This window comes from Elephas maximus, chromosome 12 (genome assembly GCF_024166365.1).
Source record: "Elephas maximus indicus isolate mEleMax1 chromosome 12, mEleMax1 primary haplotype, whole genome shotgun sequence".
NCBI lineage: Eukaryota > Metazoa > Chordata > Mammalia > Proboscidea > Elephantidae > Elephas > Elephas maximus.
This window is the reverse complement of record NC_064830.1, coordinates 106171818-106192849: the sequence shown is the minus strand read 5'-3', so window position 1 is coordinate 106192849 and position 21032 is coordinate 106171818. Positions and strand designations below refer to the sequence as shown.

Sequence of the window (21032 nt, the reverse complement as noted above, 5' to 3'; positions counted from 1 at the left end):
GAATCCACTCAATGGCAACAGGCTTTTGGTTTTTATGCGATACGAATATTTAGTTGTTTAAAACATTGTCGCTAATTTTTATCATAGTCAAAGAAGGCTGCTCTGTAATTTCTGTCTTTTGGGATTGGTTTGATAGTTGTTGTGACCTAGTCAGGGATGGATTACCCAATCAGCAAGGTACGTGCAGGCTCACTCGTGCTTGCTTACTAATCTCTAGTGCACAGTTTTGCCTGTTTTTCACCATATCTTACAGATTAGTGAGGAAATAAAAGTAAGCCCGTGCATAACTTGCTTGATGTAAGCCCGGGCGTACCTTGCTTGCTGGTTGATCTGCTCCTGGACTTGGTTGGTGGTAATGTCTCATGAATGCTTTAGAAGATAGTGTCTTAGACTACCCAGTTTGTTTTATATTGCCAGATCAAACTGACTTTTTAAAATTTCTATGTCCTTTTGGAAGCGGCAACCAAGAAATCAAACGATGTATTGCATTAGGTAAATCTACTGCAAAAGACCTCTTTAAAGTGTTAAAAAGCAAAGATGTCAGTTTAAGGCCTAAGGTGTGCCTGACCCAAGCCATAGTATTTTCAGTTGCCTCATATGCGTGCAAAAACTGGACAGTGAATAAGGAAGACCGAAGAAGAATTGATGTCTTTGAATTAAGGTATTGGCAAAGAATATTGAATATACCATGACTGTTAGAAGAGCAAACAAGTCTGTCTTGGGAAAAGTACAGCCAGAATGTTCCTTAGAAGTGAGTGTGGCGAGACTTTGTCTTGCATACTTTGGACATGTTATCAGGAGGGTCCAGTACCTGGAGAAGGACATCATGGTTGGTAAAGTGGAGGGTCAGTGCAAAAGAGGAAGACCCTCAAGGATATGTATTGATGCAGTGGCTGCAACAATGGGCTAAAACATAACAATGATTGTGGTGATGGTACAAGACCGGACAGCACTTCATTCGGTTGTACGTGGGGTCCCTGTAAGTTGGAACCGACGCAGCGGCACCTAACAACAACAATGTCCTTTTGTATTGTTTTCTTCCCTACTGAGTATCAGGCTGCTAAAGTCTACCACCTTCTGTTGTCTTCTCTTGTTATTTAACATATATTTTTATTTTATATATTCATATATAAAGGTTTATAGCCTAGCTCTGATATAAAGGACAAAAGTATGAAAGTTATCACTATAAAATGGGTGTCTTTGACATATGACTTCATCTAGCCATTTAGTTCTAATTTTTCTTTTTTTCCATCTTGTTTTAAAATTTAGGAATATTCAGAAGTAATATAAGTAGTTGATGTCTTCCTAATCTATCTGTCTATCCACCCACCCCCCATCCATCCATCCATCCATCCATCCATCTGTCCATCCGTTCATCCGTCCACCCGTCCATCCATCCATCCATCCCAACACAAACTACGTGTGCCTGCTGTTTTTTTAAAGACATACTTGGCCTTATGCTTTTGCTTTCTTCTTATTTCCCTGTTTTCATTCTATTTCTCTATTGATTGTAATTTGAATCCTTTTAAGGCAAGTATTTTTAATATTTAAATTTTACTGATGGTTAGCTTCGTGATTATCAAATACTTCCATAAAACTCTAGCTTTCGAAGAAGGAGCCCTGGTGGCACAGTCTGTAAGTGCTCGGTTGCCAACCAGAAGGTCTGCGGTTTGAGCCCCCAGCCGCTTCTCAGGAGAAAGACATGTCAGTCTGCATCTGCCTTGGAGAACCCCACGGGGCAGTTCTGCTCTGTCCTGGAGGGTCGCCATGGGTTGGAATCAACTCGACAGCAATGGGTAACTATTGCAAACATTAACAGGATGATGAATTCTTGATTCTATGATCCTGGCCCTGTCCTACTTTGTTAATGTTTGGCTTTTGGACAGGAATTATTATTGGAGCCCTGCTTAAGAGCTACGGGTGCTAACCTATAGGGTCTCTATGAGTCAGAATCGACTTGATAGCAATAGGATTTTTTGTTTCTGTTGTTAAATTTACATTTAAAAATTCAATATGTTTTACGATGCTTAAAAAAAGTAATAGCGTTTTCTTTTCAACTGTGTAATTTTATTTGTTGTGGTAGTTATTTCCTGATAGCTTATTTGATGTGTGAGGTTTTTTTCATTAGATTCTTTAGTCTTTTTCATGAGTCTCTCGTCTGGAATACCTTTTAAAGCCTAAGAAATGAAATAGTGCAAATGTCACCCGGTCTATGTAACTTTCTCCTGTTTTAGAAATGAAAATTTGAGGACATTTTTATTTTGGAAACACAACAGTGACGACAACAGTATTTTTATGAGATTTAAGCTCTGGTCCTTTGATGGTAGTGAAGCCTACAGGTATATTATAAAATTTCACTGGAAAAAGGAGGTGTTGAGCTTACTGACACATGTTTAAACTTGGTAACAGAGGTCGTTTAGATGCCTACAGAAGCTCAGCAGTCTGCAGTGGGATATCTGCTGCCTTCAGGAACCAGAACTGTGGAAGGAGATTTTTTAGCATGCCTTCTGCATTGCACTGCATAACTCACGTCATTACTCTCCAGTTCCAGGTAGACTGCTTTCTCCACACACGTGGTCCTTCTCAGAGTTTTGTGTGAGGGGTTCATGACACCTGCTGGGCAGCCAGCGTCGTGTTGGAACTGCCCACGATGGAGCTGAGAAGAAGGGCATGGCCTGGCTTACAGGTGACTGGCAGATGGGCACGGGACGGCTCCACCTTCTCTCAGCCCAGGGCAGTGATAAAACTGTGGATCGTTCTTTTCCTAATTAGCCACTAATTGCCGTTAACTCTGTGATGGGATCAGAGTTTCAGGGTTTGGAGGATGTGTTTTTGACAAAGAAATCTAAGGAAAACAAACTGGCTTATTTTATGAAATACAATCATCTTGTTGATAGAATTACTGCCGCTCATGCCAGACCTAGCTGCCTTTCATTTTGTCTGTTGTAATTCTGGTGCCTAAACTATTTAATATCGAATGGGAAAAAACTTCCGGAATTAGAGAGTGGGTTATAGTTATTTTTAAATAAAGGAGGCTTTTTGATATCTACAGGCTGGCTGTAAGAAATCTCTTTACATCAGTTAAAGCAACAGCTTTCTTATAACAGAGCCTCTGTGGATGTTTGGACAGATCAGTGTAAGCAGATCAACTTTTCTTAGGTCTCTAAGTGTTTAAGCCAGCACCTGGCCTTGGTAATGTCTCCTGGTTGTAGGTAACAGCTGGAGGTTTCAGGTAAAGGATTACAACTTGTGAGTGAGTTATGCTATCCCACATGCTCCGTTGGGTGTGTCTGGAAACGCCAGTTTGAGAATGTATTCATGGGATTAGGAAGGAACACTTCTTTGCCTGAAATCTTGTGTTTTAGCTTTAGTGCTTAGTGTAGTCAGTCCATTTCTTTGAAATATTGAGCTGTCTGACAGCTTAAAATCCTAAGTTTCCTTTAAACCTGAGCCCGGCTTTGGAGGAGAAAGGGGTGGCGTGGGGTGGATTTCGTGGAAGGCTTTCTGAAGAGTGTTCACTGAAGTGCTTTTCTGGCCCAGCATGGGGAAGGTTAGCCAGCGGCTTCCTGCCTGCCCGTCTTGGGTTTTGCATTCCCTGTGTGCCTGGAGCCTGGGTGGACATCAGTCAGATCGTTTTCCTGAGGGCCACGGAGCCTCCTGCTGGGCCTCGTTCAATTCACCGTTCTCCTTTCATAAAGAAGCGCGGGCAAGGCCAAGTTCATTGGTTTTGTTAAGGCACTTGTACACTAGGGAAAGCCTCGACGTCTTACACCGTTAATTCCCAGCTAGGTGTGTATTTCTCAGCTGAGGTGATCAAACATCGCCTAACCAGATTTCCCTGTTTTGTCAATACAGTCAGGTACCAGCAGTATACTGCAGGATCATCATTTCCACATTAAACTTGAAAATCTAAATGAACGCTAGCAGTTACACATGAGGAGAGCAGGAGGCAATAAAGACGTGGGTTTAGCCCTAGGTCTTTGGCCTGGTTCTGAGCAAATCCTTTGCTCTGGGTGTTTCTCCGTCCCTAAATCGGAGGTAGCTTTACCTGCCCCTCTTCACCTCAGAGAGCCAGTGGGTAAGAGCCGTAACGGTGCTCATGAATTAGAGCGCCCGTTTCATGTACAGATTTTATTGTCAGTGTAGCTGTGTCTAACAATTGGCCTTTTTAGTCTTGAAAATATATCATAATTATCAAAGGTTTTTAATAAAGAAGAATGATATGGTAGCTATACTTCGAAGGTGTAGTAAAAAAAAAAAAATGATAATAAAGAATGAATGAGCTCTTCAAAGTCCATAGTGGAGGAAATGAGACCTGAGCTTTAAAAGAATCATGAACTCAGAAGTACAGAGATGGCCAGGGCGGCACTGAAGACAGGAAAGCCAAGGCGGGATTGCATACTATGTTCGGAAACTGAGAGACGGGGACGTTCATTTTAGGTTACATCCCCCTTTATTATAAGTATGAAAGTGAAAACTTGAAGAGAGTGACAATATCCTGAACTTTTATTCCATAGTAATAATAAAAGGCTCATGGAGCTTGCATGTGAATTAGCTTAGAATTAGCAGGTTTAGCATCAACGCAGGAGTAAACCAAGTACTTGAGGGCTCCGGAGGATACAGAGTGAAATTAGCATCAATTTTCAGGTCTCCATTAGAGAAGACTTCCTGGAGAAAGAGATTTGAGAAGGAAGTGATAAAAGTGGATTTGTAGAGAAGCTGAAAGCAAAACAGATGCTCTGTTGTGGGGCTACCAGGGTAGCTGATGGCATGGCCAGAAGTGGGGTCTGAACTGCAGTCCTTGGTGGCACACTGAAGGTCCAAGGATGTTGCTCACACTCACTCTCCATTTCCTTTGCTCACGTCTCCCCCCTTGGCTCCAGAGCCACTGGAGGCTGAAGGTTTGCTACCCATCCGCCACCTGTTCTGCTCTCTGAAGCTGCCACTGCTCAGAAGATGGGGGCTTGTGTTTTGTTCGAGACATTCTGTGTTCTGATCTGTGCTCCCGTCTCATGTGTCTTCCTCTTTCCTCCCGAAAGGAGCGCTCTGTTTCACATAAGACCCCTTCTGATCCTTTCCTGCCATGTTGCTCTCTCTCCTACCGTGTTGCTCTCCCTGCCTTTGCTTTCTGCCTTCCCCACACGGGGAGTGTCGTCCCTCATCTTCTCAGCCATATGAGGTCAGCCAGCTTGGAAAATCTAAGGCTTCAGAAATCACTTTGTGTCTCGGTACCACCGGCTCTCTTTTTGTTTCCATTTAGCATTATTTCCTTGTGTTGTTAGTTCTGCTTGGCTTGCACTGTCTTCCTCTTGCTGGATGGGGAACATCATGAAAGGTCTGTCTTGTAACATTCTACATCTCAGTGGTGGTTCTGTGGGTGATTGCTGATGACATCATAGACCAATAATTGTCCTCATGCGAGTGACTCGTCTCATATGGGCAGATGGTTCTCAACTCTGTGTTTGTTGTTTTCGGTGGAAAATCAGAGCTGGTTAAATGTGTAGAAACCACTAGAATGTAAGTTTCAGAAGATCAGAGACTTTATTTGCTTAGCACTTAATTCCCGGCACTTAGTAGCTGGCACAAAATAGACACTTAATACATGTTTGTTGAATGAGTGCTGACTTAACTCACTGAAGCTGTAGGACTTAATCTGGCACTTTTACGTATCTGGCAGGAGACCTCTGGAATGTTGTCTCAAAAGACAAGCTCATTAAGTGTCTTCCCATTGGTTGAAAGATAACATCACAGTGAGTTATCATTTTCTCCCAGGAGAAGAAACCTTGTTTTTTGTTCCGTTTGGTTTTTTTTTTTTGTTCCCTCAGTAGAGGAGCAGAAGAAATCATAGTTGGTGTAATCGGGCTTTAATTTATCTAATGTTCATAGTCCTTTTTGTTTTAATTGTTGAAAAAGAACCACAATGGAATTGAAGGAAAAACCCTTGGGAAAATTGCTTTCCTAGAGCCATGGACCTTGGTTAGACTTTGAGTTGTTACCTTTCGGCTCACTCGCTCTTTTCCCTACATCGCCGCTGTGTTTTGCTTTATCCCACCCTCATGGTTTCGTCTTGGCGGTTTGCCTTGTGCTATTTAGAAACGGCGAAGAACGCTAACGGTCAGAACTGTGAACGATTTGCCCTTGGCCAGTTGTGGGAAGAGGCTGCTGACCTTCTCCTTTCTGCTCTTCTCTTTTCCTGTAGCTCAAGCCGGGGCAGAACAGCTGCAGAGACAGTGACAGTGAGAGCGCCAGCGGAGAATCCAAGGGCTGCCACCGGAGCAGCTCTCGGGAGAGGCTCAGTGATGTAAGTTAAAACATAAATAAGTCAAACACAACCACCAGACCACACATCCATCTGATCAGGCCTGAACTCCCAATACCACCATCCCTTCAGATTTCTTTGCACATCCAGGCATTGCAGCTCCCCTTTCTTGGTCCACAGCTGTTTGAGCCTGCATTATTGTGACATTCTACTTTCCAGTTTGACCTCAAATGTGTTGTAACAAATTACAGGGTAGGTGAGATTATTTGTCACCTGAGAAACAACAGATTACAAAGAGAAGCGATGATACTTTTCATGTCAGTGTTACAAATGAGAGAAGAGCTCAAGGCAGTGCTACAGTGGAGAAATGACCTTATGTAACTATGGACTTTTTGTAATTTCTCCTCCTGTGAAATTGCTAACAATCTCCTCTGTCATTTTATGACTATTAGAAGGGATAACTAACCAACCACCTACTTACAGAGAGAAGGAATTAAATTTCCTGACTGATTAATGGGAGGAAAACATTGTGAGACCCACCGTACCTACTTGAGATATCTGTCAGCTCTAAAACTGGCTCTGAGCCTTTTCCAGCCTCCCACTCACCAACAGGACACATTTCCCTCCACCTTCCAAGAGCTACCTGGCCCTCTTTGGACCTTTTTGGCCTTCTTCCCTTATGTGTCATATATCAGGATTCTTGACCCATGTTTGCCCCTGAGAGCAACAGTTGGAACTCTCTTATAAAATGGATCAAGCAGAGAGAACTTTTTTATTATTGACACCAACAACGTAATGTTAACAGATTTTCTGAGACAGTACTGTGAAAGAAAGATAGCAGTTCAGAGTCTCTGAGGGTCAAGAAGATGCAGAGTGACTGTGTATGATGAAGAGCCAAAGCTTTCACCTCTTATCTCCCTTTTCTTATGCTTTAAAGAGATGGCCATCATTGTGGTATACAAGATGACTCATTGAGCTAGAGGAAGAAAATACTAGTATTTATTTTTTGTCTGAAGAAAAGAAATTAAGCTTTACTAATATAGGCATAATATAACAAAAGGTTGGTGGTTCCAGTGTACCTAGAGGCTCCTCAGAAGAAAGTCCCAGCAGTCTGCTTCCAAAAACTCAGCCACTGGAAATCTTACGGAGCACAGTGTTACTCTGACCCACACGGGGTCACCATGACTCGCCATCAACTCAATGGCAACCAGTTTAATATACAATTTAATAAACAGAAGAGGTAATGTATATAATTGATAAGCATACTTATTTTACGAGTGTGTGCTCAAAATTTTTTTACTGAGAGGTGCTCAGAAGCATAAAGGTTTGGAGACCTCTGCAGCGTACTGAGTCATTCCATAGTAACAGTCTGCCATCTCCCTCTCCACCAGCCAAGGTGAACAACCATAAGACATACCTACCCTCTTTTAATTCTCCGGATAGTTTGTGAGGTGTAGGGTGAGATTTGAAGCATAGGATATTGAGTTCTTACAGGAATTAAATGGAATAAACAAAGTATTATTTCCATAGTATTCTTATTATCTTAATTGTAGATAACTGACTTCCCTTCTTATTTGGTATGATACCAATTACATAAATAAAGAGTACTAACTCAGTGTTTTGCTGTGAGTATGAATATGTCTGTGTATAAGTATGTTTGTGTATTCATGTGTTTCATTAATTTTCTAATGGAGCTATAATTTATAATCTTAAAACTGTAACAAATTTTCTTACCTAAGTTGTTAAAGACATTAATGTTTAAATGTTCTTCTGAAGTTTTGTTATGCTTTTAATAGAAGACCTCATTGACTCTAGCTTTATGGAAATTGTTGTAGGGTTAGTTAATCATATTTTCATTATAAAGTAGAGAAATGAAAGCCGTGTCAGGTCACAGTTTTGTACAGTCAATGAGATCTTTTGACTGGTTTCTCTGAACTCACTTGCCATTTCATCAAAAGAAATTGGCATTTAATGAGATGCTCCAAGCATTTGGTAAGGTTTTAACCATACTTGATTGTCAAAAACTCCAGCCACTTATTTCAGTCACATGTGTAAATCTGAGGTTCCTCAGACTTAGCTGAGGCTCTGTTGCAATCCAAAATCTGTTTGGTAAGTCAGGCCGGAAAATAATTCTTTTAAATACCAGAGCAATACTTACCAACACGGTATTTTAAAGAATAAAAATGGTCCCCCCTTGTTTCTTGAAAGTAACTAATTATTTTAAATGATTCTCAGATGGTGAGGAGATTGAGTCAAAGACCACTACTGATTATTTTTTCAAATGTTTTTAATGATTCATTTTTCTCCTCATTATGGGTCGTCGTTTCCTGCTTTTTTGCAAGACTGACAATTTTGTATTGGATGTCAGACATGATGAATTTTACCTTGTTTGGCTCTGAATATTTTTGGTTCCGGTGAATAATCTTGAGCTTTGTTGTATGGTGTAGTTAAGATACTTGGACACACTTGGATCCTTTCTAGGTTTGCTTTTAAGCTTTCTTTGGGTGGGACCAGAGCAGCCTTTGTTGTTAGGTGCCATTGGGTCCATTTCAACATAAAGGAAAAAAAAAAAAAAAAATCCTCACAACTGGACCAATAAGTAACACCATGATAAATGGAGAAAATACTAAAGTTATCAAGGATTTCATTTTACTTGGATCCACAATCAATGCCCATGGAAGCAGCTATCAAGAAATCAAGCGAGGTGTTGCATTGGGCAAATCTGCTGCAAAAGACCTCTTTAAAGTGTTAAAAAGCAAAGATGTCACTTTGAGGACTAAGGTGTGCCTGACCCAAGCCATGGTATTTTCAGTTGCTCATATGCGTGCAAAAGCTAGACAATGAATAAGGGAAGACTGGAGAAGAATTGATGCATTTGAATTATAAAAAAAAACCCAGTGTTGGCAGATAGTATTGAATGTACCATGGACTGCCAGAAGAAGGAACAAATCTCTCTTGGAAGAAGTACAGCCGGAATGCTTCTTAGAAGCAAGGATGGCAAGACTTCATCTCACATACTTCGGACATGTTATCAGGAGGGACCAGTCCCTGGAGGTGGACATCATGCTTGGTAAACTAGAGGGTCAGTGAGAAAGAGGAAGACCCTTGATGAGACAGATTGACACAATACCTGCAACAATTGGCTCAAACATAGCAACAGGTATGAGGATGGCACGGGAGTGAGTCCCATTTCATGCTGTTTTACACAGGGTCAGTAAGAGTTGGAACTGACTGGATATCACATGACAACAAGAAAAGCCTTTAGTGGAGGGCTAATTTTTCTCCAGTACTGAATACTCTTCCTAATGCCTGATATATTAAAAGGTTTTTCCATTCTGGCTGGTGGGAGTGCGAATTATTCTCTGCCCAGTGTGAGCTTTGGGGATTATCCTCCTTGCTCCTTTCAAGTGGTTGTTTGCCTTGCCTAGAGTAGTTTTCTTACACAAGTGCTGATTAGAACTGAGCTTAAGACTACAGGGGAACCTGCTGCTGCTTCCAGAATTCCTTCTCTGTTCAGCTGTCTATTCTTCTGTCCTCTGATCTGTCCTTCTAGATGCCTTGGCCTCCCCTGATTCTTAACTCTGTCTTCCCAATTCAGAGAGACCACTGGACTCCGCCTGGGTTATCCCATTCATGCTGTGGCCTGAAAACTGCCCAGACAGTAAACTGGAGCAGTTGGAAGGGTTGTCGTATTTGCTTCCATTCTCTCAAGGATCACTGCCTGCACTGCCTGTTGTCCAGTTTTTAAAATTCCTTGTTTCATGTACTTTATTGGGTTTTTTAATTGCTTATGGCAGGAGAGTAAATTTGGTTCCTTAGGCGTCCATCACGCCTGTTCCTGTTTCTTCACCTGAGATAAAAATTTTCAGTAGTCTTCCACCCACCTCAGTGGTATTTTTAAAAGCTTTGGCAGCTAAGACTTAGTGTCAGGTGAGACTAATCAAGATACTGCATGATTCCACCTTTAATTTTTTTTTTTAAATCGGACGGGCAAAAAGAGTAAGAAAAAAACACTTGCAGAGTAGATGGAGGATTTGACTCATGAGTAAAGCTTGAAAGAACCAAATGTCCTTGACTTTTCAAAATTGTGTATTCCCAAACCGTATTGCCAGGCTGGAATAATTGGCCACAAGGACGTTCATTCAGATTGTCCACATCAAGGAGACAGAACAACTTGTTTAGATTAATCACTAAGGAAAAAGTTAAGGAGTAATTGAATATGTGAATATTCGTGATGAATTCTTCAAGGCGGATAATATTGCTTCTGACTTCTACAGAATTTTGTAACAGAGAAAGTTGTGAAAACTTACTGGCTAAACTTAAACACTTAAGCGAGTAAATCAGACAAAGCCTCAAATTATACATCCTCATGGGCATTGGTTACAGACAAACTACATTTTAGTAGCAGGTTTGCTATTTATTGTCTGTGTGATCTTGGACAAGAAGCTTGATCTTTCTAAATTTTGGTTTCCTTGTCTATAAAATGAGGCTAATTTCACCTACCTTTGAAAGATTACTCAGTAGTATGCATTTGAATCACTTAACATGGTTCATACAACATTCTCAGTGCTCAGAAAATAATTATCCTTTTAAGGTAACCACAAAGGAGACAAACAATCCTACACATCAAAATAAAATACAAGAAAAACATAAAAACTGAGCAAAAACAAAATCAACAATAATGAAAAAGAGGAAAAGACAATACATAAACAAAAACTACTCAGCACAAAAAATTGAGTGGAAAAAAGAAATTGTCAACAACACACACAAAAAAGGCATCAAAATGACAGCACTAAACACACCTATCCATAATTACGCTGAATGTAAATGGACAAAACACACCAATAAAGAGACAGAGAGTGGCAGAATGGATTAAAAAACATGATCCATCTATATGCTGCCTACAAGAGACACACCTTAGACTTAAAGACACAAACTAAAACTCAAAGGATGGAAAAAAAATAAGCGAAAAACAAAGAGTAGGAGTGGCAATGTTAATTTCTGACAAAATAGACTTTAAAGTTAAGTCCACCACAAAGGATAAGGAAGGGCACTATATAATTATTAAAGGGACAGTATACCAGGAAGATATAACCATATTAAGTATTTACGCACGCAGCGACAGGGCTTCAAGATATATAAAAGAAACTCTTAACAGCACTGAAAAGTGAGATAGACAGCTCCACAATAATAGTAGGAGACTTCAACATACCACTTTCGGTGAAGGACAGAACATTCAAAAAGAAGCTCAGTAAAGACATGGAAGATCTAAATGCCACAGTAAACCAACTTGACCTCATAGACATACAAAGAACACTCCACCCAACAGCAGCCAAGTATACTTTTTTTTCCAACGCCATGGAACATTCTCTAGAATAGACCACATATTACGTCATAAAGCAAGGCTTAACAGAATCCAAAACATAGAAATATTACAGAGCATCTTCCCTGACCATAAAGCCATAAAAGTAGAAATCAGTAACAGAAAAAGCAGGGAAAAGAAATCAAACACTTGGAACCTGAACAACACTCTGCTCAGTGACTGGGTTATAGAAGAAATAAAGAATGGAATAAAGAAATTCATAGAATCCAATGAGAATGAAAACACTTCCTATCAGAACCTTTGGGACACGCTAAAGCAGTGCTCAGAGATCAGTTTATATCAATAAATGCACACATCCAAAAACAAGAAAGGGTCAAAATCAAAAAATTATCCCTACAACTTCAACAAATAGAAAGAGCAGCAAAAGAAACCCTCAAGAGCCAGAAGAAAGCAAATAATAAAAATTGGAGCAGAATTAAATGAAATAGAGAACAGAAAAACAATTGAAAGAGTTAACAAGACCAAAAGCTGGTTCTTTGAAAAAATTAACAAAATTGATAAACCATTGGCCAAACTGATAAAAGAAAAACAGTAGAGGAAGCAAATAACACAAATTAGAAATGAAACGGGCGGTATTAAAACAGACCCGACTGAAATTAAAGGAATTCATATCAGATTACTATGAAAAATTGTACTATAACAAATTTGAAAACCTAGAAGAAATGGATGAATTTCTGGAAACACACTACCTACCTAAACTAACACAGGGGTAGAACAACTAAGTAAACCCACAACAAAAGAAGAGATTGAAAAAGTAATTTAAAAACTAACAACAACAACAACAACAAAAAACCCTGGCCGTGATGGCTTCAGTGGAGAATTTTACCAAACTTTGAAATAACTGCTAAAGGTATTTCAAAGCATAGAAAAGGACGGAATACTACTAAACTCATTCTATGAAGCCAGCATATCCCTGATGCTAAAACCAGGTAAAGATTCCACAAAAAAAGAAAATTACAGACCTGTATCCCTCATGAACTTAGATGCAAAAATCCTCAACAAAATTCTAGCCAATAGAATTCAACAACTTATCAAAAAAAAAGTTCACCATGACCAAGTGTAATTCATACCAGGTATTCAGGGATGGTTCAATATTAGAAAAGCAATCAATGTAATCCATCACTTAAATAAAACAAAAGATAAGAACCACATGATCTTATCAATTGATGCAGAAAAGGCATTTGACAAAGTCCAACACCCATTCATGATAAAAACTCTCAGCAGAATAGGAATAGAAGGAGAATTCCTCAGCATAATAAAGGGCATTTATACAAAGCTAACAGCCAACATTATCCTAAATGGAGAGAGTCTGAAAGCATTCCCCTTGAGAATGGGAACCGCTTTATCACCACTCTTACTCAACATTGTGCTAGAGGGCCTAGCCAGAGCAATTCAGCTAGAAAAATTAATAAAGGGCATCCAAATTGGTAAGGAAGAAATAAAAAGTATCTCTATTTGCAGATAACATGATCTTACGCACAGAAAACCCTAAGGGATCCTTAAGAAAAAGTACTGAAACTAACGGAAGAGTTCAGCCAAGTATCAGGATACAAGATAAACATACAAAAATCAGTTGGATTCTTTTGCATCAACAGAGAACGTCAAAGAGGAAATCACCAAATCCATAGCATTTGCCATAGCCCCCAAGAGGATAAAATACTTAGGAATAAATCTAACCAGAGATGTAAAAGACCTATGCAAATAAAACTACAAGACACTACTGCAAGAAACCAAAGGAGACCGACATAAGTGGAAAAACATACCTTGCTCATGGATAGGAAGACTAAACACTGTAAAAAATGTCTGTTCTACTCAAGGCGATCTACAGATACAATGAAATTCCGATCCAAATTCCAGTGACATTTTTTTATGAGGTGGAGAAACAAGTCACTGACTTCATAGGGAAGGGAAAGAGGCCCCGGAAGAGTAAAGTATTACTGAAAATGAAGAACAAAGTGGGAGGCCTCATACTACCTTTTTTTAGAACATATTATACCGCCACAGTAGTCAAAACAGCCTTGTACTGGTACAATAACAGATACATAGACCAATGGAACAGAATTGAGAATCCAGATATAAATCCATCCACATATGAGCAGCAGATACTTGATAAAGTTCCAAAGTCCATTAAATGGGGAAAAGACAGTCTCTTGAACAAATGGTGCTGGTATAACTGGATATACATCGGCAAAAAAATGAAACAAGACCCATACCTCACACCATGTACAAAAACGAATTCAAAATGCATCAAAGACCGAAATAGAAAATCTTAAAACAGTAAATATCATGGGACAAAAAATAGGGACGACAATAGGAGCCTTTACTACATGGCATAAATAGTATAGAAAACATTACTAACAATGCACAAACACTAGAAGAGAAACTAGGTAACTGGGAACTCCTAAAAATCAAACAACCTATGTTCATCCCAAGACTTCACCAAAAGAGTAAAAAGATTACCAACACACTGGGAATAAGAGAGACTGTTGAAGTTTGAGGTAAATACATACTCTGAAATATTTCTGCCTTTGTTTTTTCTTTTCCTTCTGCCAGCCTCAGTATCACTTCCTCTAGCAATTCCTTCCCAACACCTGTAGAAGTAAGTGCCTTTAGGCTTTATTCAAATGGATAATACATGGATGTGACTCTGGTTTCTCTCTGAGAGAGCTTTGGATTAGATTTCTAGTTATGAGAAGATAGAAAAATATCTAACACTTTTTAAGTGTTCCAGACTTTCACAGAATTGGAACATTTCAGAAAACAGTCAAAAGGAATTGAATTCTAGTAAGTCTTGTGCTAAACAGTTCTCTAATCTTATTGGTCTGTAGCTGTTCAGTCCATTTATTGTGATCACAGTTGGGATATTTCTCTGCTTCTTTTTGGGTCACTTCTCCCACTCTGAATTTCCCCAGGTTTTACCTTTTTATTGATTTGTTTTTCTATCCCATCATGTCGTCATCCATCCATCTGTCCTTTTCTCCCTTCTCTCCAAATCCTTGCTGAGGTATATTACTGTGTGCTGGGTCCCCCTAGCTACCTTTGAAGAAGAAATAGACACGAGAACTTCCATCATTGAGCTTCTGTGTTGTTTTATTTAAGATGAAAATCTAATCCAGACCTGGGAGAGACTCTTGATATTTTGTTTCTCCTTTTTTCTGCTTTTTATCAGAGGCTGATTTTTCTTTTTCTTGACAGCTTGCCTGCGCCTGTTCTCTATTCCTGTACTATATATCTGTCTTCCTGGATATGTCAGTGTTTCAGTTGGTCACAAATGCTTATCAAATACCTTTCACGTGTCGGGTATAGTTCTGGGCACTTGAGATTGAGTGGTAAACAAGATGAAGTCTCTGCCCTCCTGAAGTTTCCATTCTGGTGGAGGAGACAAGAAACAAAGAAAATTATGTCTGATGTAATAGGTTCTGTGAAGCAAGCAAAACAGTGATCATGGACAGAAGGCTGTGTGTTGTTCCTTTTACTAGGGTAGTTGGATAAGGTCTTTCTACGTAGGTAACATTTGATCTATTGTCTGAATAAGGAGAAGGAGATAGCCTCTGAAGATCTAGGGGAAGAGCGTTCTGGGTAGAAGGAACAATGAGTTCAGAGACCTTGAGTCTGAAGGTGGTGTGGTGTATTTGAGGGAGAGGAAAAAGGCCAGTGTGGCCAGCACATAGTGGACAAGCACGGGGGCTGAAACCATGCTTTCATCTAGCCATTGGCAGTGAGGTTAGGGATTGCTTAAGAAGCCACTGGAAGATTTTTAAAGGAATGGAGTTATAATATTTACTTTAAAATTTTCACTTTGCCTTTCATCTGAAGAATTGCAGATGACGACGAAAGCCAGAGTGGAAACAGAAATAAGCCAGGGGACGTTGGTGTAGGTGAGAGTTGGTGGCATCTTGAGCTGGGATATAACAGAGGGATGAGTAACTGAAGTTGGAAGTGACCTATGGTTTCTACTCTTGGTACTTGTTCCAAGTTGATGCTCCATTTTTACCTTAATTCCCCCGTAACTAGAAGTTCATTTTCCCGTTCAAATATGTTTTGTATCTCTTTTGGAAGCTGAATGAGTTTATCTCCAAGGTAGCTTTCTTGGGATTGAGATTTCAGGCTCTTGTAATCATGCTTGTTTTTAAAACACCACAGGAAAATCCATAAACTTCTCATTTTGTGACTCTTACAAGAAAAGTCTTAGTTGTGTGATTCCTAGCATGGTCCTTCTCCTTTTTAATATCTTTCTCAAGAGAGAAAAGCATAACACAGAGGTTGTGCAGGGCTGTGAGACACAATTGGTGATTTCGAAGAATTTTTAAATATTGTATGTACGTTAGCCCTGCATCAGAGCCCTCATCCTCAGCTAGGTGCAGAGTGCTCCCCCAGCCTGTCCTTGGGCAGCTGTGGTGGGTGGTAGCCCTGGCCTCTCAGCTAGGCGCAGAGTGCTCCCCCATCGTGTCCTAGGGGAGCTGTGGTGGCAGCCCTGGCCTCTCAGCTAGGCTCAGAGTGCTCCCCCATCCTGTCCTTGGGGAGCTATGGTGGCAGCCCTGGCCTCTCAGCTAGGTGCAGAGTGCTCCCCCATCCTGTCCTGGGGGAGCTGTGGTGGGTGGTAGCCCTGGCCTCTCAGCTAGGCGCAGAGTGCTCCCCCATCCTGTCCTTGGGGAGCTATGGTGGCAGCCCTGGCCTCTCAGCTAGGTGCAGAGTGCTCCCCCATCCTGTCCTTGGGGAGCTATGGTGGCAGCCCTGGCCTCTCAGCTAGGTGCAGAGTGCTCCCCATCCTGTCCTGGGGGAGCTATGGTGGCAGCCCTGGCCTCTCAGCTAGGCGCAGAGTGCTCCCCCATCCTGTCCTGGGGGAGCTGTGGTGGGTGGTAGCCCTGGCCTCTCAGCTAGGTGCAGAGTGCTCCCCCATCCTGTCCTGGGGGAGCTGTGGTGGGTGGTAGCCCTGGCCTCTCAGCTAGGTGCAGAGTGCTCCCCATCCTGTCCTGGGGGTGCTATGGTGGCAGCCCTGGCCTCTCAGCTAGGTGCAGAGTGCTCTCCCATCCTGTCCTGGGGGAGCTGTGGTGGGTGGTAGCCCTGGCCTCTCAGCTAGGCTCAGGGTGCTCCCCCAGCCTGTCCTTGGACAGCTGTGGTGGCAGCCCTAGCCTCTCTGTGCAGATGTATAATGAATGGAGTGCATCAAAATAGATAATGAATTTTGAAATCTCTTGTTGTATGTAAGCTGTTGAGACAGAAATGTTAACTTCATAAGTTTATGAAGCTTAGCTCCACGATAGCTTGGCGACAGAGATGGAGGGAATGGCAGGTGTGTGGGGGGGACAGAAAGAAGAGAAGGAACATTTAATGAATATCCACTTGCAGAATTGAATGTCAGCGGCAACATTCTCTCGCCTGGAAAATGTTTTTCAGCTGTGCCTCCCGTTAGGGTTCCTGCAGCCTTGGTGGCATGGAGATTGAGGCCAAGTGTGCTTGGAAGAACGTTCTCCTTCGCAGTATAATGAGATGCAGGCGGGTGATTTGCAGAGGCTGCTGGAGCAGTGGTCGAATCTGCAAAGAAAACAACAGAATGAAAAGACCATGTTAAACAGAAGATGGCTGATAAAAAAAAAAAAAAAAAAAACTTTTTTTTTTTTCCGGGAAATCACATAGCAGATAGGCAGCTGGCCAGCGTCTCCTCATAGCCCTGTCTTCTCTTGCAAACCACGGAGCACGTTCTCCTGTTCTGTTTCCGCAGCCCCTCTTGAGCTCTCATTTTTACCTACTGCGTTAGCAGTATGAAGGCATTGGCCCCTGTACCACTTGAAGAAATAAGAGTGAAGTCCTTTTCATTCTTCAGCAAACGGATTTGCCTAAACATGGGTGTATGGCACCGTTTAAAATGTTACTGAATCCAAGGAGGCATTTGTTCCTTGCCTTTTTTTTTTTTTAATATCGCCTCTGAGTTTTTCAAATCTCAGTTGGACTCGTCGCCTGTTCTGGATTCTATGGTCACTTCTCCTCTGCAGTTTGGACAGACTTTGCCATAGGTCTTGAAGCAAGAAAAATGGAAGACCCTTCCCTTCTAAAATTGACTGAGTATACCCAGAATGTTGAAGTCAGTTTGGTCCTCCTCTCAGTCACCCCAACTGAAAAAAGTGTTCTGTCACACAGTTCCTGCGGGGACGGCTTTGCCAGCTGTCTGCTTTCCCAGGTCTTTACCTCTTAGTGTCTGGCTCTTCATACATAAAACGAGAACGCAGTACTAGCCCCCTGGATACATATCTACAGTTGAATAACTAATGTAATACATTTTAAGTAATAACAAAGCTGTTTCTAAACATTCATTCCATTTTTTAGCATAATCTGTGGTTGCTCATGGTTTAGGAGTGTTCACGTAATTTTTGATTTAGAAAAATGTTAAATCTACCAAATATTTCCAGTTATGTTTAGATTCAGATTTAGATTAGGCTTAAATGATTGTGACTCTTTTCTGGGCCTGTTATTAACCTTTTGGAAATGAAGGCCTCAGTGCTGTGATACTTGTTCTGCCCTGTTACTGGTCTCAGAACCTCTGTTCCATGTACTCTGATGGTGGAGGTTAGTGACTAAAGGACATAGCTGAAGTATTGGGGTTGGAGAGCTGGACAGGAAGACATTTCCTTTTTTTCATACATACTGCTTCTGCTCAAATCCTCCAGCTATGATTGAAGGGAACAGAAAAATGGCCAACAAAAATATGAATGAGAAGGAACAGGAGGGGAGGAAATTCCATTGTCATGGACATCTGGGGAAATAGATCAGAAGAAGGCCTTTTATAGAGTTTTCTGTCACGTGCAGAAATCATCACTTGATGCCTCAAATCTCTTGTCCTTTAAAAAGAGGTAGGGAGAAGGGCGAGGAGCGTGGGTCGGCAAACCTGGAGAGCCTCGTTCTAAGATTCTCCATGCGTTCTAGCAAGTGCTGGAACACCGGTGGATGGGTAACGTACATGAGGCTGCAGTGTCTGTGTTCCTTGGTATGTCTGTCTGGGCTAGTGTGCCTGTGGGGCCGGGGTAGGGGGGCATGTTATAAGGCACCGTGCTTAAATGCTTTGTTGCATTATGTTAATTCCTTGGCAGTGCAATCAAATTCATGTCGTAATTAAAGCTGTCAGTTGGAAGGCAAGCCAGTCGCCACGAAAACACAGCATAACAAATGAAGTGAAATGATTCTGCGTGTAGCTATACAATGCTTCGCCAGGCATGAAATTAAATAAGTAATTTGATGTTGACATCAGAAATTGAAATGATACCCACTGTTCCCTCATTCAGTCAGACCTGCATAAACAATAGCCAGAACAAATACGCACCACAAAGCCCTCTTCTCCACCCAGCTCCCGGAGTAATGTACAATATATATGCAAAATGAGTCTAACAGGGCTTTCATTTTCTTTGGTATACAAGAAGGTGATATGGATGTGGGGTGGGGAGGTGCTTTGGTGGGGTGCTTCTCCTTCTGGGATAAAACACATTTGCAGGAAGGAAGAAAAAGACAAATGAAATAAACAAATCCTTTGGTCTCTCAGAGTAACTAATCCTAAAATGAGTTCACCTCCCCGGGGCCTGACTGTAGCCTGGTGGAGACCTAACTTGGCTCTGATCCGTGGAGGGCTGTGGGTGCTGAGAACAGGTGATGCTGTCACGTGGCTCATGGCTGGCAGAGGCGCTGTCTCCATGACTACTGTGGATTTCCCTACGTACTGCTATGGGATCAAGAATGCAGCATAATTTTTGAAACCAAGTCCAGTGTGCAGGATCCCTCATCTGTGGCTCTGTGTTCCCCAGAGCTTGCCTGAAACACTGAGGTGAAGAAAGTTTTGCCCTGGGGACTGCATTTAGAAATGCCCTGGGGCATGCTGTCCTTGTTTGTTGAGGATGTAGTCACAGCTCTGTGTTTCCTTCTCAAACAGTTTAAAATCACAGGAAGAGTCGCATCTGCTCTGTTTTCGGATATGCTAAATTCACCAGAGCCTTTTTTCCCTGTACAGTTGGTCCATTCATTCCTTTATGCATTAATTCAACAAATGCTAAAGCATCCTGTGTCCTCGGCACTGTGCTGAGCTCTGGGGATGCAGCGATGGATAAGCTGGGTGGACCCTGCTGCCTGCAGTTCACAGGGCCGGGAAGGACATGGCGGTGGATGAACTAGAAGTGAACAGAATACCTGGGGCATCAGGGTGGAGTTTAGGCTTCATGTTGTTATTAACTGAGAGAGTTGGCTCCCGACTCATGGTAACCACATGCACAATGAGACAAAACACTGCCCTTCTCCATGATTGGTTGCTAGTCGGACCGTCGAAATCCATAGGGTTTTCATTGACTGCTTTTCAGAAGTAGATTGCCAGGCCTTTTTTTCTAGTCCGTTTTAGTTAGGAAGCTCCATTGAAACCTGTTCAGCATCATAGCAATACGCCGGCCTCCACTGACAGAAGGTTGGTGGCTACCACTCATACCTATCTCATACAATCCTTGAGGCGCAGTGGCTGAGAGTCGAACCCGGGCCTCCTGCATGGAAGATGAGAATTCTACCACTGAACCACCAGTGGCTCGTGATTCAGGCCACAGAGGGAAAGTAAAACCTGAGCCCAGCCCATCAGGAAGAAGGCCTGCTGGCACTCGCCCAGTCACTGAGCTGAGACTGAAGGTTGACTCAGCATTATCTTTGTTTTTCATTTCAAGCTTACTTGAGGCTTCTTTTATTCACAAAGAGGATGCTAAAAAAGTAAAGGACTTGTAAGGAGAGGTTTTAGGGAAAAGAAAACACAGCCATATAAACAGACAAGTTTAAGCACAAACTGTGTCCTCCCCCATGTTTTAGCTTGTTTTCTCCACTTGAAGAAGCGACGCCCTGTGTTCCTGTCAGATGATTGTAGCTTTGGTTCCCTGTGCGGCAGAAGTACGGCAGCCTACGTGGGTAATTCCCGCCGCTGAAACATTCAGAAAAACGGTGCTTTTCACTGCTTCCCTTTGCCCACACATTCTTTGCATTTTAGACTACTAATTATGTTTACAAAATGTCTCATTTTTGAAGAGCACTGTGTTTGTACTAACTGGTGCCTTTAGGGAATAAACTGGCAAGTAGGTCAGACACTGGAAAAGTCATCCAAACCCACTGGGCATTTTATTTTCAAATCAGTCCAGGCCTTTTCCTCTCGCCTGCCCCTTTGTGGCCACAGAACTGAGTAGCTTGAGACCAGGGCATTGAATGTCAGCAAGTCAGAGAGGCAGGCTGATGTGTGTCTGTTTAGTCTCAGTGCGGGGCGAAATGCTGTCATTAATTCATTACCCAGCTGCCTGTCAAATAAATTGGCAATTATGTCCACCGCAGAGGCTTGGAATTCAGTAAATAGCACGTTAACATCTCTGAGTTCTTGAGAGATGTAAA

General features: G+C 41.7%; 1 protein-coding gene across 4 annotated transcripts in view; it reads left to right on the top strand.

Moving 5' to 3' along the window:
• The window catches only part of AUTS2 (activator of transcription and developmental regulator AUTS2), a 1314883-nt gene that overhangs the window by 551638 nt on the left and 742213 nt on the right, over nucleotides 1-21032 (top strand). For all 4 annotated transcript variants that reach the window (XM_049903251.1, XM_049903250.1, XM_049903253.1 and 1 more), the window contains one exon: nucleotides 6200-6301. In XM_049903251.1, the coding sequence (XP_049759208.1) occupies nucleotides 6200-6301 (102 nt within the window). The remainder of the gene's footprint in view (nucleotides 1-6199; nucleotides 6302-21032) is intronic.